Raw genomic sequence first — 14094 nt, 5'->3', positions numbered from 1 at the left:
GCTCTGGCAAAGCGCGGGCAGCCGCGCCGGAGTGAAATATTGTGGCAAACCTAAAGGCGAAAGCAATTCACCCCTCGAGTCTTGGCTCGCCAAGCAGCGATACGTCGAGGGCAGTGCAGAAGCTTCTCCACCGGCGTACCACACAAGGCCTGTTCAGCGTACCGTCGCGTCAGTCAACGAGAAAGGTCGGCGACTGCAAGATCTCGCGACGAGATCAGCGCAGCCATCCCCGCTGTTGAAGTAAGCAATGCCATAAAGGGAGCCCACATCTTTGCGACCCCTGCCCTGTATGCCCGGACATCCACAAGCTGATCAATTAACGTCCGACCTACGTAGCCCTTTCTGCACCCGATTCTACAGCAGCCGGTCCCGAGTGCAGAGCGTGCGGCGATAGGCAGTGACCTTCATGACGGAGCCTGGGCAAAAGTAGTCAGTCACCTGAAGCAGGTACGTTGCCTTCTCCACGGCGAGCTGACGAGCAGTGACAGGCAATTGCACGTGAGCCATGCCTTTGTCGCCGATCCTTTAGCACCCACCTCTCTGCAGACCGCTCGCTCATGGCCATCGAAACTCTCTCTGCTACTGTCGCTATGATGGCTGTGGCACTCACAGAGCCCAAGTCATCGCCCTACCAAGTGCATATGGCTCGAGCATCGAAGCACTTCGAAACCGTCGTCGGCGTCTTTCCCGTCGCAGAGGTCACCGTGAGTGACAGGCGAAAGAGCAGAGACGAGGCAAATGCAACGCGTCCCGCCACGGTGACATTTGACGTCAGCTCTGCAACCTGGGCAGCCTACGCAAGGGTCTTTTCGCGCCTCACCTCCACCTTGCTTAGCTTGCAGAGCGACAAGACGGTCAGACGAGCACTTGATATAGGTGTAGATCTTCTCAAATTTCATCTTCGTACACTCATTTTCGTATACTCTCAACTACATCAACTCAATCAAACCCACCCACTCATTAACTCACAATGACTCGAGCTGAAGCCGCACCATCTTCCGTCGTGAGTAGCTCACCCTGACTGATGCAGCATGGCCTCCGACGAGCAATCTCTGACCCTCATCGTTGCACTTTTCCACCTTTTGTACTACAGGCCGAGGCCGCTCGTGACAAGCACAGCCGTAGCACCCCCGCAGGCAGCTCAGGACCCAGCAAGGACAGCGTCAGCCACCCTACTGGAGCCGCTGTGCTCGGCACGGAGATCGGCGCTGAGGGCGATGCCCGTAGGGAGCGTGCCGACGCAATCGCCCAGGGCGATGTGCTTCCTCCAGCCTCCAACGCTCGTAGCACCGCCGGTGACATGGGCTTTGGTCAGGTGAATGGCGCCGAGCAAGGGTTCCAGGACCGATCCGAGGGCCAGAGGGACCAGCTGCAGCAGGAGCGCAACAAGGAATTCAGCAGCGGACAGCCCGACCTGCTCAACATCGCTAGGACATCAGGAGGTGCTGGCGCCACAAACCCCGTTGCCAACCAGGACAATATCACCAGCACCGGTAACACCAACCCCAGTGACCTGCTGGCCCAGGCTGGAACCTCTGCTGGTCAGCCCACCGGTACTGGCGCTTTCGATGGAGAGGTCTCTCGTGACGCACCCACAAACGCATAATACAGTACACAGAAAAGAAAAAGGAATGGCAATGTAGTTGTAGGAGTATTTGATCTTGCTAGTAACGAAGATATCTCTACTTGCATCTGTCTTTGTCTCCGTTCTCGATACAGTGTGTGTGTTCCTCCAGATGCAGACGCAGTTTGTGCGGCAATAGGTAGTCAATTACGATGGTATTATGCTATACAATGGCGGCTCGCAGCTTGAGCTCCATACCCCTCCCACGCTTGTCTTTACTGTGCCTGTGTACCGTCCTGAGGTCCAGCACCTGGCACTCTCCTCACCTCCTCCCTATCCTCTACAGCAGGGGGTGCATCCCTCGCTCCCGTTCCACGTCCAGGTGCGCTCTCAAAAGCCTCCTTGAGTCCATTCTCCCCCTCCCACCGGTTGAACATCTTGGCCGAATCCTCTGCGCTCGGCTGACCCGATAGCGGATCTGCACCTGCTGCGAGAAGCAGGGGGATCACATCGTTGTGGCCTTTGAAGACGGCTCCGGCTAGGATGGACTGGCCGCGACCATTGAGCTGGTTCGTATCTGGACGCCGGGGGAGGGCAAGGAGCTTCTGTACCAGGGAGGCGTGTCCGTGGTAGGCTGCGAGCATGAGCAGCGTGTCTCCGCGGTTGTTTGTAAGGTCTGAAGGGTGTACCAAGGGGAGAAGTTAACCCTCAGTAATGCAAGGCTGGTGGGCAATCCTCTCTCCAGAATCACTCACTAGGTGGCAAGCCCGCTTCGAGGTAAGGCAGCAATTCCTCATTCCCATTCCTGGCAAAGTCGAACATCTGAGGAGAGTGATTGTAAAGTGCAAACGTCAGCTGACGCTCAGCACAGCCATTCGTAGACCTGCACCTGCTCTCTGACAACATACCTTTGCAGCCAGCTCGAGGGCAGCGGTAGGCAGCTGGGTCACGGAAGAAGGCGGAGCTGTGGCCTGCATCGGATCCTGAGCCCGAATGGCCTCTCCGCCGGGTGTGGGATTTTGCGTGTTGTCTGATGTTGGTACGGGCGACATGGTGAGAGGTGTTGTATATGAATGGCTTTGAAAGAAGAAAGAGTAGTTGACACTCGCACCTTTGTTAGTAAGGTCATTCCACCCGCCCCCCGGCGTTCCGTGTGTGGAGTTGAGGATGCGTGCGCCGCCGTGCCTGGTTGCCGCGGGCCGACTGCTTCGAAGTTTTTGGCGGCCTGCCTGCTTCCGAGTGCCTGGACAAGTGAATACAGCATCACCTTCTCGCCCTCGCCCACACACGCTCATCTGCACCCAGCCTTCTCATACGAGCTATCAAGATGGCCAAGCGTAGGAGGAAGACCAGGACTCACCTCAAAGGGCCAAACAATTCTGCTGCCTCTTCCACGACTGCGCCAAAGTCATTTGTCATTCGCAGCGGAAAGGTCGGTAGGAGCGTAGGTGGACTTGTGCAGGATGTCAGGAAGGTCTTGGAGCCGAATACGGCCATCAGACTGAGGGTGAGTCAGCTAGCGACGAGATGAACCAAACATGAAGAGGCAATCAGCTCACGATTCGTGATCGTGCCGTATCTCACCCCTGACAGGAACGCAAATCGAACAAGCTGCGTGACTTTGTCTCGATGTCAGGCCCACTGGGCGTCTCCCACATGGTCATCTTCAACCAGACCGACGCAGGAATCAACATGAGGGTCGCAAGATGTCCCAGAGGTCCCACTTGTACCTTCAGAGTCAACAAGTTCGCCCTGATGAATGATGTTCTCAGGAGTCAGAAGAGGCCTCGAGCTCCTGGTGGAGAGTTTGGCACACCGCCTCTGGTGAGTGAAGCTCAAGGATACAGCCTGTCAGGACCTACGACTGACTCTCCCGTTACTCTCCTACCCACTGCTACAGCTTGTCCTGAACAACTTCGGAGGTGAAGCTCGCCATCTCAAGCTACTGGTCACAGTCTTCCAAAATCTCTTTCCCCCCATCCAAGTCCAGACTATGCATCTCTCCCAAGCCCGCCGAGTGGTGCTCCTTTCTTACAATGCTCAAACAGAGACAATCGAATGGCGTCACTATATCATCTCAGTGCGCCCGGTAGGAGTCTCGAGGTCTGTTCGCAGGGTCATCGAGGGAACAAATAGACCTGGCCCGAGCTCTACAGGAGCTCCTATGAAGCGCAAGGGCAAGGGCCTACCCAACCTGGGCAACGTGGGAGACATCTCAGAGTACGTCCTGGGGCGAGCTACAAGATCTGGTTCCGTAGGAGCTGCCAGCGATACAGACGTCTCCGAGGCCGAGTCTGAGCTGGAAGACATGAACGACCCCGCCAACGCTATCGAGCTCTCGGAAAGGTACGTTGGCAGAGGTAACGATGCCAATGAGCAGCGAGCCGTCCGGCTGCGAGAGATTGGGCCCCGCATCGAGCTCAAGTTGATCAAGATCGAAGATGGCATGGTGGGAGGAGAGACTCTGTACCATGACCGGGTCAAGAAGACTGCCAAGGAGGCTACCGCTCTCAAGCAAGCCGTTGCGGCCAAGAAGAAGCTAAAGCAGGAGAGGAAAGCAGAGCAGGCGGCCAATGTGGCACGCAAAGAAGAGGAGAAGGCGGCGAGAAAGACAAAGGGCAAAGAGCAAGCAGCGGAAGGGGCCGAGGCAGATGAAGAGGATGAGGACGATGATGATCTGCCCGCAGACGGCGGAGACTCAGACGCAGACGAAGACGACGACGACTTCGAGTACGAAGACCGCTTCGCAGACTCTGTTCCTCAAGACGCACAAGAGGAGAGAGCAAACCTTTTCGACGAAGACGACGATCTCGGTGCTGATGATGATGACATCTCCCTCTCGGAAGGCGATGGAGAGGATGGGGACGAAGGCGATTCATTCGACGAAGAAGATGATGACGAAGAGGAAGAGCCCTTCGACTACGAAGACGACGGCATCAACCACGATGACTCGGATCTGGATCCGATTCCCGTCGGTCGAGGACTGATGGCCTACGATAGCGATAGCGACGCTGCAGTTGGACCAGCTCCGGCGTTGTCAAAGTCAAACGGCGCGAAGTCCACTTTGAAGAAGCGCAAGGTGGACGTTGGAAATGCAAGAGGCAAGGGCAAGGCAAGGAGATGATATGCCACGCTTAGACGGAAGGAGGCGAGGTCCGCAACCTACAGTCACAAATGCATACTTTACCCAGGAAAGCGGCCCTGCAGCTCGTCGCATCTGCACGACGCCATTCTGTGCATGTCCGGAGTGAGCGGTCGACTCATCGCTACCTGACGCGCCCAAAGCGAGCAAGGATGACGAAGAGCTGGTTTACTTCTCTTCCACACTTATCCTCCCTTCCCCACCTTACAGCCAGTGGCACCATCCTTCATTCCTTTCGTGTTGCTGACCTCCCATTCTACTCTGCTCGCCTGCGCTGCTGCTATCACTGCTCAGTCTCGGACTCGTACGCCTCAATAGCGCCTCTGATAGTACCACTCACCTCTTCTCACTGATATTTCTTTTCGTCTCCTCACCTGCCCCATTTGCCCTCGGTCGCTCTCACGCCGACGAGAATCGGTCCTGAACATCTATCACTCTCGTACTGCCTCCTCTCAAGCTACGCTCGGATGTCTTCGAACTCTCAGCAAGTTCCTCTCCTATACGAGCCGCCAGGACATCATTCGCCTGAGCATTCATACCCACCTTCCTTCTTCACTTCCGCGGTCCCAGCTCCTCGCCATGATGCAGGCGCGACCTGGCAAGCCCGAAATGACGCTACAAGACTTGAAGCTCCACCTTCGACTACGTTGCCCGCCTTAATCCAAGCTAACCTGGAGGCGCCCAAGTCCGCCCTACTCCCATGCGTGGCCTACAGCAATGCCAGCCAGGCTATCGTCTCTGCTGTTGGCAGACAGATGGACCCTTGTCACGTCGAGCCTGCGCCTCCAGTCAGGCAGCCGAAGAATCCCGCCCGTCAAGCGCCGGTGCCCTGGCCGAAGGTACATACTTCTTCACCGGATGATCAGCCAAGCAGCGCCAACGATAGGAGCATCGTCGAGCATCAGCAGCAAGCGCGACAGCCAGACACTGTGGGCGGGTTTAGGACTGGCGGCCAGTCCGAATCTCGTGGCCGAGCAGGTGCGAAGTCGCAAAAGCAGCCTCATTCTCCTCCACCGCGACCAGTCTGGGACAAAGACGATGAGCTTTCGGGTCAACGCAAGGCGGAGAGAATCAAGCGACGTAAGATCGAGCAATGGGCCAGAGAGGTTCGACAGCAGGCTCAACGCGAGCACCTGGCCGCTGAACGCTCCGAAACATCAATCAAGAGTATCGTCTCGCTCAAACGCACTCACCATGAGGTCAATGAGGCAGATGAGAGCAACTTACCTGCTTCTACAACTGCCACTTACGGCCCCGCTTTTGGTGCCACATTCGGAGACCTCTATGGCGGCAGAGGGAAGCTCTTCGCCGATGCCGCAATCCTGGGCCCTACGAACAAGCAGTCCAATGCAATGTCAGACTGCCTCTACCTGAATCCGTTCTATGGTCTAGTCGACAGCAGTCAGTTGTCCAAGGAAGCGCTCGAAGCCCAGAATGCTCTATATGCATATCGACAACGAAAAGAACGCGACCAAAGGTCTGTCAAGGTAAAGGATTTCATGCCTTGCGGGTTGACCGCGCCTCAAAGCACTGATAGTCGTCCCTCCAGCGGGTTTGCGACTCGTAAGAGAACTGATCAAGTACGTCTTGACCCATCTGAGATCGACATTGTGCGTCAACGCTCTGCAATGCCCGTCGCTGCTCAGTCAGATGACGTACTCGAGTCCAGACAAGGATCATCCTCGGATGGCTGGCTCCGTCAGGCAGACGACAAAGGCGTCACGCCCTTTTCTCCGAACGGCGACCCAAGAAGGCAGAAGCTCCGTGACGACGACAATCTTGTTCCTCTAGACGGAACATCTGACGACGTCGCAGGATCGTGGGAGCTTCCTCGACCATACGACTATCGTCGAGCTGTCAAGAGGCACATGGTAGTGGACCCCGCGTCGGTCACACTGCCTCTTCTAGCCTCTGCGCGAATCATCACCTCTGACGAAGCGCTTCTATTCCTCGAGGAAGGTATAGGTGCTGAGGAGGCAGAACTGCAGGACCTGTCAATGGAAGACGCTGTGACTAGACCAGTAGGCACACAGCAGACTGAGCGGGTCACTTCCCTAGGCATCTCTACGATCACTGCAAATCACCCGTCACATCTCTTGTCTCCTCGCCACCTCGATCCACAACAATACTCCGCCGCGACGCGACTAGCGCCTTCTCACTATCTCGATCAGCAGCCGTCGTGTGCTCACGAGGACTCGATCGAGATGATCTACTACGGGCCTGAGAAGCCGAAGGATTCCAACGATTCTACAGCCATTGGAGGCGGTAGGGTCAGACGTCACGCTGCAGAGGTCATGCTCGCTTCTGGAGACGTCAGTCTTCACCTCACGCCGGCAGAAGACATGGAAGTCGATGTCTTTTCTGAACATCACAGCGATGAAGATCAGCCTGTCGTAGAGCCCTCCTGGAATGAGCGCAACCACGATCAAAACGTTCGAGACGGGAGACACTGTCATGTCGATCAACACAGATTGAATCCAGGTCCGAGCTTTGACGTTGCATCGCCAGATCATTTGGAAAGTGTTGCCAGCTCACCTCAAGATCGCAGCGGCCTCTCCCATGCACTAGGCTCAACACCTGCGGTGTCCATCCGACCTCCTCCAGAGGACACCCTCAGCCCCTTAGATCGCTACCGGCCCCGACCAGTGCCTCGCAAGTCACAAGATCTCTCAACCGAGCACAGCCCGGACCCCTCGACTGGTCTTCCTGGCCAGAGGTCCTTCAGCGGCAGTGGCGACACCCTGTCCTCGATTGAGCCTGGTGATCACACTTACACCAAGCTCTGGCAAGCGATCCAAACTATGCTCGCCTCTTCTGGCAAGGGCAGCCACACCTCTCTCCTGTCGACGTCCTCTGGATTACACAGCGGTCAGCAACTTGGCCCCCAGAGCATGCCGCGAGAGGGGGGAGGGAAGCTCGGAGCGGCCAAAGCGTCAATCTGCACTGAAGATATACCTGCGTTGGAACTTGACGGCAGCACGGGCCGAGAGGGCTCTCACGCTCCCTCTGACATGTCGAGAGGAGCACAAAGAGTCAAAGAGAGCAATCCGTCGGTCAGAGCCACCAACGAAAGAGGTGCAGGGCTGTACGATGCTACAAACCGTCTCTTGTCTCCCAGATCGTCTGCCGGCAGGCTCAATGTTTTGGCGTCGCAGGGCACTTTAGATCGTCGTGCCCGCGAGCAGGAGAAGAACAAGGGCGATAGGACTTCAGGCTCGACTTCGGACTCTGCGCAACCAGTCTTGCCACTTTTGAGCCTCAGCGTCGGCATGCAGGCTGGAGATGACCACGCTGCCAGACCACTCCTCCAGGCACATCCCACATCCGCCAAGCAGGGGAACCCCTCTGGAGAAGGGAACGAGAATGTCCGCATCGCCACCTATGACGAGCACAACCTCCTCGTTCCCATCGACGGCTTGTCAGACATGCCCATGCACCCTTCTACGCACGCACAACTGCACGCTTTCCCTCGAGTTCCTCCTCGTCCCTCCCTACGCAAAATGGCAAGTCGACAAAGTCTTCGAGCAATGAGAAGCGATGTGTCGATGAGGACGGCGGGCTCGCTGTCCCAGTCCCAGGCACTCCTCGATGAAGCAGGAGACCTGAGCGGAATCCTCGAAGAGGCCAAGAGCGATGTGGCCATGCGCACTGCAAGCGGTCAATCTTCGAGCCACGGCCACGGTCATGAAGGAGCTGGAGCTGCGCCTGCAAGTGGAGTTGCGCTCGACTTCGACTCTGCAGCTCGCGAGGCGAGCAACGGTGGGTACTTGGCTCTGGCTGCGCAGGAGGAGATGCAACAACGTGCTCTCATCTATGGAAAGAGGAGGCGCAGGGAGAGTGGTAGACTCCTTTGAGTGAGCACACTTCGTATTCTTATCCAGTCTTGTCTTGTCATGTCGCAGTATGATCCTGCCCGTCTCTCTTGAACTCTGTCCGATCGTCAGAGGATCACTTGACGAGGCCATACCATATCCCTTTGAATAGTAGATTCGTCAGTCGCACACTTTTCTTGATGATCGCATTGGTGAGATGTCGTACATACACAAAAGTCTGATCTCTTCGACTGGACCAGCATCACCATCACCCACCACCTGCGCTGCCTCCCTGTTTCACAAGGCCCACCCAACCTTGACCCTCCTCACTGCACCGCTACGCAAGTTGAGCAACGCCACCTCTCCCGTCTTGCTAAAGCGTGGCAGCAAGATTACGCGCGTTGCCTCCTTTTCTCCCTCTCCTTGGTGGCCGTGGTGGTGCACGATTTTGGTGGCAAAGTTGGGTTGGTTGCCAATGACGAGGACGTCCGGGGTCGTGTCGAGGATGAAGGGGTCGCGGTCAGTGAAAGGGAAGCACCCTGTGATTTTGGTAGACGGGGGCGAAAAGGATGACGTTGAAGGGCGTTAGCGATTTGAATCGATGATACCATCGTCTTCTTGCACCTTGTACTCACAAAGCGTGTCAGGGGCAGTGGGGGCCACATGCCCAAACTCCAACAGCCGACCAGCAGCGGTGAGCCTCTCGTCTTCCTCCTCCTCCTCTTCCCCCATCTCCTGCTGAGACTCTCCGGCTCCAGCCGCTCGGCTCGCTCCGTTGGCAGAATTCGATGGAGCGCCCTCTCCCTCCTGTGCCGCCTCGCCGCTGTCCAAATCCATTTTGTCCTGGGAGGCAGAGCCGTTGGGTTGCTCGCCTGCCGCTTCTGCGCGAGCACGGACGGGGATGTACTTCATGATGTCGTCTAAATTCTGTCCCGAGGTAGCGAGGATCTTCTTCGATCCGAATTGGACCCAAGATGGATTGTTGTACAGCTCGATGCCGCCTCTAACTTCCCTTGGTGCTTTCACGCCATTTTCAGCCTCATCTTTGCTCTTGGATGTGGCATCTGGAGAGCCAGACCATCGACCTGCACCTTGCAGGACGGCTCGGTGGATGCCCTGTTGCGGTAGAGCTGCCGAAGCTGGATCTGTTGCGCCTGGCATGAGGACAATGGGGAGGGAAGCCGAGAGGGGAAGCAAGTGGGAGAGGAGCACAGAGGGTGGAGAAGGGTTGAGAGCTGCGGATGCCTTTGAGGCTGCAGTCGGCTTGCCGCTCTTATTGCTCAGCGAGGCCTTGGAGTCACCACCGGTGGAAGCTGTCGTGCCATCGGGAGCATAGAAGAGAGATCCGTCTGCTTTCTGCACCGCCATGAGGTTGCCAGCAATGACCACGCCGGCTATACGCGAGGTCGTCTTGCCGTCCTCTCCTTGAGGTGCAATCTCGCCTCCGATCCATTCTGACAGCAGTGACAGCCGCATCTCGTTGCTTGCAAAGCCCAAGTCTTCCTGGCCAGCCGCTGCGCCTTCATCCCCTTCTGCAGAGCTCCCGCCGAGATCGAGTCCAGAGAGGAGAACGACGTATTCGTCTTCCTCGCCGCCTTTCCGGCTCCCCCTCGCGCTCTCGTCCTCTTCCAGCTTGACCTTCTTGTTCTTCCCAGCGCCACTTGCGCCCAGTCCCTTGGTCCCACTCTGCCTCTCGGGCAGCCCAGGCCAGCAAACGTCCTGCACCTGAAATTCTCCAGTTTCCATTTCAGTGCCCAGGAAGGCGCCCACAGTACCGGTTATCCAGCTGCCTCTGTGGGCTTCATCGGAGAGAATTGGCCCGACGAGTCTCAGCCGCCCAGACTCGTCTTCGAGGTAGATGTGGTCTGTTGTTGGATCTGAGTAGGAGGAGACGGGCGGAAGTGGGGGTAGATATTGCTGGAGGCATCACACAGAGAGTGGAAGAGGTCAGTATCGTTAAGGCGACGTCGACAGCAGACTGACCTCGCACCGTCTCTACTCACCTCTCTTGTCAAGTCCTGTAGCACGTCCGGCTTGAGCCTCATCTCCGTGTAAACGATCCCGGTAATGTACGTCACCTTTCCCCTCTTGACCTCCAAGATTCTCTCGGTGTACGTCGGCTTTCCCTGTCCACCCGTACTCTCTTCAGTGTCCTGCCACTTTGCTTTAGCCTTGGCCAACAAGCGTCCTCTGCGTAGTTTGCGGAGGCGAAAGTCGTATAAGGCGGCATATTGGCGGGAGTAGAGGCGCGAAGGGAGGGGAGAGGTGAATTGTGCGAGCAGAGAGGGAGGAGTGCAGAGGGACGAGGTGGCTTGGCGTACTTGGACTGGGTACGCCGATGACGATGACGATGACGAGGGATCTGCCATCCTGCCGCAGTGATGCTTCACGGAGCTACGTGGCTGCTGTGGGGGTATACGGGGGTGCTCCCTTCTTGACGTTGGTATGGCGTTACTGTCTGGTCAGAGCCTCGTGGTGCGGCGTCCTGGTCTACGCGCCCATTTGCCATCGCGTCTTGTCTTCTTCCTTTCCGCTTCCACTCCGCTTTTGCCAGAGTCCCGCCCTGCGCCTCGCCTCGCCTCGCCTCCACCATTCTGCTCCGCACTCGGTACTACAAGCCCACTTCTTCTTCTTCTTCTTCTTGACAGGCCGCAGCCCATCGCACCGTAGTCCACCAATCGCCTGTACCTTTGTGCGTGAGGCAGCGGATCATGCCACCACCGCCACCACCGCCGCGACCCTCTTTCGGGGCGGGTGGGCAAATCCCTCTCCCGCCCAAGAGACCCTTGCCGCCTCAGCTCTGGTCCACCCGAACCCTCCTCTTCCTCTCGACTGCCGTGGGGGGATGTGTAAGTCTGCGTACATATGCAAAAGTAGAGACTGATCCCTCCGAGCTGACTTCATCATTGCTTCTCACCCTGTCATCGCTGTTGTCCATCACAGACCTTCCTCATCGGACTGCAGTCTGGATTCAATGCTGGAAAGCGCGAGGGCATCGCATCAGCCGCTCTGACTCACCCATCACCCGTCTCTCGAGGAAGCCCGTCAGAGCTAGAGGCAGCTATGCCACCCTCAGACCGGAGAGGATCTGTATGATGATGACTAAAAAGATGTTGTATAACATCATCCTGACAAATGGTCAGCCAAGTCGTCTCTATAGACCGGACGAGGAGCCAGCGAAGCCTGCAGGCGAAGACCGAACATGTCCTGCGCCAGCCGCTCCTGCCAATACTTCTCTCTGCACGCTGCCTCAATGACAACAGTAGCCAGTGTATTCGGATCACTCGCAGAGCTCTCACACACGACGGGTTCAAGGCTGCGAAACAATGACTTTAGATGGTATTATGCGGTCTAGGGAATCAAGGAAGGATGCGTGGGGTCCGGGAAATCTGCGAATCTGCATGCATGTAGTGTAACGTAGTATAGTGATGGGTACGTCACCGTCAGAGATCGACGAGCCTGTACGTTCTCGTGGCAAGTGCAAGGGAAAGTCTAGTAGGGCATGGGAGATAGGGTATGGTAGGGGCCAATAAGGGGGGCCTGGAGAGGAAAGGAGAAGGGATAGGTACAACTTGCGAACTTGACAAGACGATGGAAGAGGGACGAATTTGGCTTGCCTTCCGTTTCTGCTTGACGGCTTGCAGGTAATACTTCAGCGCTTGGCCATCTTGCTGCTGAGGCGGACGCGCTCTCCGTACTTCATTGCCAGGAGAGGAATGCCCACTTCCAGGAGCGCAATGCAGGCAATGACCAAGGTCGCCTGTCTCGGTCCGACGTTCATCTACAAGGTCAAGGAAGAGGAGAAAGGAATGAGTCAGCAAATGTTGGCTAGTAGAATTTCAATACCAAGACTACCCAATGTCTCTCGCAGCGACACTCACGTAGAATTGTGTACCGCAAAGTGGAAGGACACCAGTGACCACGGATCGGATGAGACCAACGGCTGCGAATGCGGGAGCAGCCTTCATGGCGTAGGTATCGACAATGTAGGAGAAGGTGGCGAGCATGGCAGAAAGTGCTCCCATGCCATACACGGCCGACCCAATGATGGGGACAATCCAGTGGATGGAAGGATAGGAGGTGTAGCCGAACCAGAAGAGACCAACGACGGTAAGGCAAGCCCCGGCGAGACCCATAGGAATGCGGAGCTCTGGCTTCCACTCTCCTCCACTCTTCTTCACCCGCTTCATCCAGAAGAAGGGCTCGCCAGTGATGCCCCACAGGCAGGCCAAGAGCATGCCGATTCCCACGCCGAGGAAGCTGAGACCGACTTGAAAAGAGTCGAAGCCGTGTCCAAGACCAAAGATGACTGCAAAGGACTCGAAGAAGAGGTAGATGATGGCCATGATCGTCGTCTGCCAGACGGAGATGAGGATGATGATGGGCTCCTCGATCAGCATCTTTGCGGCAGCAGAGGTTGTTGCCAGCACCTTCCTGGCCACAATCAGGCCCGCTGAGTCGGCCATCGTCGTCCAAGGCTGGTCGGGGTGGGCCTTTCGGAGAACAGCGACACGACGGCGCAGTCGAGTGTTGTGGTGTGTCTCCATGCAGACGCAGTGGAGGGCGGTGACGAGGAGACCGGCAGCGACGGCAGCGTAGAAGAGCCAGCGGAAGCCTCCATCGTCAGCGAGCGATGTCGAAGGAGAGTACTGAGCTACTGCTCCGCCAATGATGGGACCAAGGACGGGACCCAGAAAGACGATGGCAGAGTACACCACGGTACCTCGCAAGACGGCCAGTCCTTCGAAGATGTCGACTGAAGACCCGCCGCCGTTGGTGAGGCAAGCACAACCGAAGAAGCCAGCAAAGAAGCGGCACACGAGCAATGTCTCAATGTTCTGGGCTCGAGCGCATCCAATGTTGAAGACGGTCCACAGCAGCGAGGAACCGATATACACTGGCTTCCGCCCGATGGAGTCTGTCAGGAAAAATGGAGAGATGTGATTCAGCATCCAAATTTGGCTGTCGTGAGGAAGGTCAAGATGATGATGCTCACCCGAGAGAGGAGCCCAGAGGAGTGGTCCAGGTCCCCAGCCAATGACGTAGAGCACAAAGCCGGTAATGGCGACTTCTCGGTTGACGGAAAAGAGGACTTGCAATTCTGGAACGAGGAATAGATACGCAGAGGCAAAGGCGCTGCCAAGGTAGGAAGAGATCCAAGGGGGTTAGGACGTCAAGACGTGAGCGGAAATGCTGGCACTATTATACTTGTCGATTCTCTGACTCACCTGACTAGAAATGCATTGAGGGCAATGGTGAGAAAGAGGAGCATCTTCTTCCACGTCGGCTGATTCCTCGGGTCCAGCGGGTCGTTCTTTTCCTGAAACTTGACGATCCAGTCGTCCTTTCCCTCTAGTGCGTGTTCCATCTGAACTCTTCCTACATGCTCTGGTCCTTCGGGAGCCAGAGCAGTAGCCGTCAAGCTCGCTCGCTCTTCATCGTGGGTCAGTCTCCTGTCAGAGGATCCGGAGGCGAGCTCGGCCTTGCTTGGGGAGCCGAGGGTGCCATCACCGCGGGTGCGAGTCTTGGCAGTGCCGCCATGTTCTGAAGAGAAGGAGAGGCGAGGTGTATTGACG

General features: G+C 56.7%; 7 protein-coding genes across 7 annotated transcripts; 4 read left to right on the top strand and 3 right to left on the bottom strand.

Annotated features, from left to right (window-relative positions):
• The first annotated feature begins 835 nt into the window (after nucleotides 1-835).
• On the top strand, nucleotides 836-1634 carry BCV69DRAFT_312498 (hypothetical protein). Its single transcript, XM_025494938.1, has 2 exons — nucleotides 836-1003; nucleotides 1094-1634. Exons 1-2 carry the CDS (start codon nucleotides 971-973, stop codon nucleotides 1604-1606), a joined length of 546 nt encoding a protein of 181 aa, XP_025347700.1. The 5' UTR covers nucleotides 836-970; the 3' UTR covers nucleotides 1607-1634.
• A 205-nt stretch (nucleotides 1635-1839) lies between these two features.
• BCV69DRAFT_249113 (hypothetical protein) lies at nucleotides 1840-2541 on the bottom strand (the record flags this gene model as incomplete). The annotated part of the gene is made up of 3 exons (XM_025490326.1): nucleotides 1840-2240; nucleotides 2320-2386; nucleotides 2473-2541. 3 exons carry the CDS (start codon nucleotides 2539-2541, stop codon nucleotides 1840-1842), a joined length of 537 nt encoding a protein of 178 aa, XP_025347699.1.
• A 289-nt stretch (nucleotides 2542-2830) lies between these two features.
• BCV69DRAFT_312495 (Brix-domain-containing protein) lies at nucleotides 2831-4785 on the top strand. Its single transcript, XM_025494937.1, has 3 exons — nucleotides 2831-3071; nucleotides 3158-3388; nucleotides 3465-4785. The coding sequence occupies exons 1-3, from the start codon at nucleotides 2892-2894 to the stop codon at nucleotides 4686-4688; spliced, it is 1635 nt and encodes a 544-aa protein (XP_025347698.1). The 5' UTR covers nucleotides 2831-2891; the 3' UTR covers nucleotides 4689-4785.
• A 45-nt stretch (nucleotides 4786-4830) lies between these two features.
• BCV69DRAFT_191844 (hypothetical protein) lies at nucleotides 4831-8648 on the top strand. The gene has a single exon (XM_025489624.1). The coding sequence runs from the start codon at nucleotides 5174-5176 to the stop codon at nucleotides 8558-8560; it is 3387 nt and encodes a 1128-aa protein (XP_025347697.1). The 5' UTR covers nucleotides 4831-5173; the 3' UTR covers nucleotides 8561-8648.
• Nucleotides 8472-10993, bottom strand: BCV69DRAFT_282748 (hypothetical protein). Its single transcript, XM_025492458.1, has 3 exons — nucleotides 10522-10993; nucleotides 9154-10435; nucleotides 8472-9057 (listed from the first exon to the last, which is right to left on the bottom strand). Exons 1-3 carry the CDS (start codon nucleotides 10885-10887, stop codon nucleotides 8816-8818), a joined length of 1890 nt encoding a protein of 629 aa, XP_025347696.1. The 5' UTR covers nucleotides 10888-10993; the 3' UTR covers nucleotides 8472-8815.
• Nucleotides 10994-11229: 236 nt separating this feature from the next.
• Nucleotides 11230-11614, top strand: BCV69DRAFT_299018 (hypothetical protein; the record flags this gene model as incomplete). The annotated part of the gene is made up of 2 exons (XM_025494285.1): nucleotides 11230-11367; nucleotides 11462-11614. 2 exons carry the CDS (start codon nucleotides 11230-11232, stop codon nucleotides 11612-11614), a joined length of 291 nt encoding a protein of 96 aa, XP_025347695.1.
• A 547-nt stretch (nucleotides 11615-12161) lies between these two features.
• Nucleotides 12162-13794, bottom strand: BCV69DRAFT_282746 (MFS general substrate transporter). The gene has a single exon (XM_025492457.1). It carries the CDS (start codon nucleotides 13468-13470, stop codon nucleotides 12370-12372), a length of 1101 nt encoding a protein of 366 aa, XP_025347694.1. The 5' UTR covers nucleotides 13471-13794; the 3' UTR covers nucleotides 12162-12369.
• Nucleotides 13795-14094: the final 300 nt, after the last annotated feature.

The sequence above is a fragment of the Pseudomicrostroma glucosiphilum genome, assembly GCF_003144135.1.
Source record: "Pseudomicrostroma glucosiphilum strain MCA 4718 unplaced genomic scaffold BCV69scaffold_7, whole genome shotgun sequence".
Taxonomy (NCBI): domain Eukaryota; kingdom Fungi; phylum Basidiomycota; class Exobasidiomycetes; order Microstromatales; family Microstromataceae; genus Microstroma; species Microstroma glucosiphilum.
The sequence above is the reverse complement of the archived record's forward strand: the minus strand, read 5'-3'. Positions and strand labels throughout refer to the sequence as shown.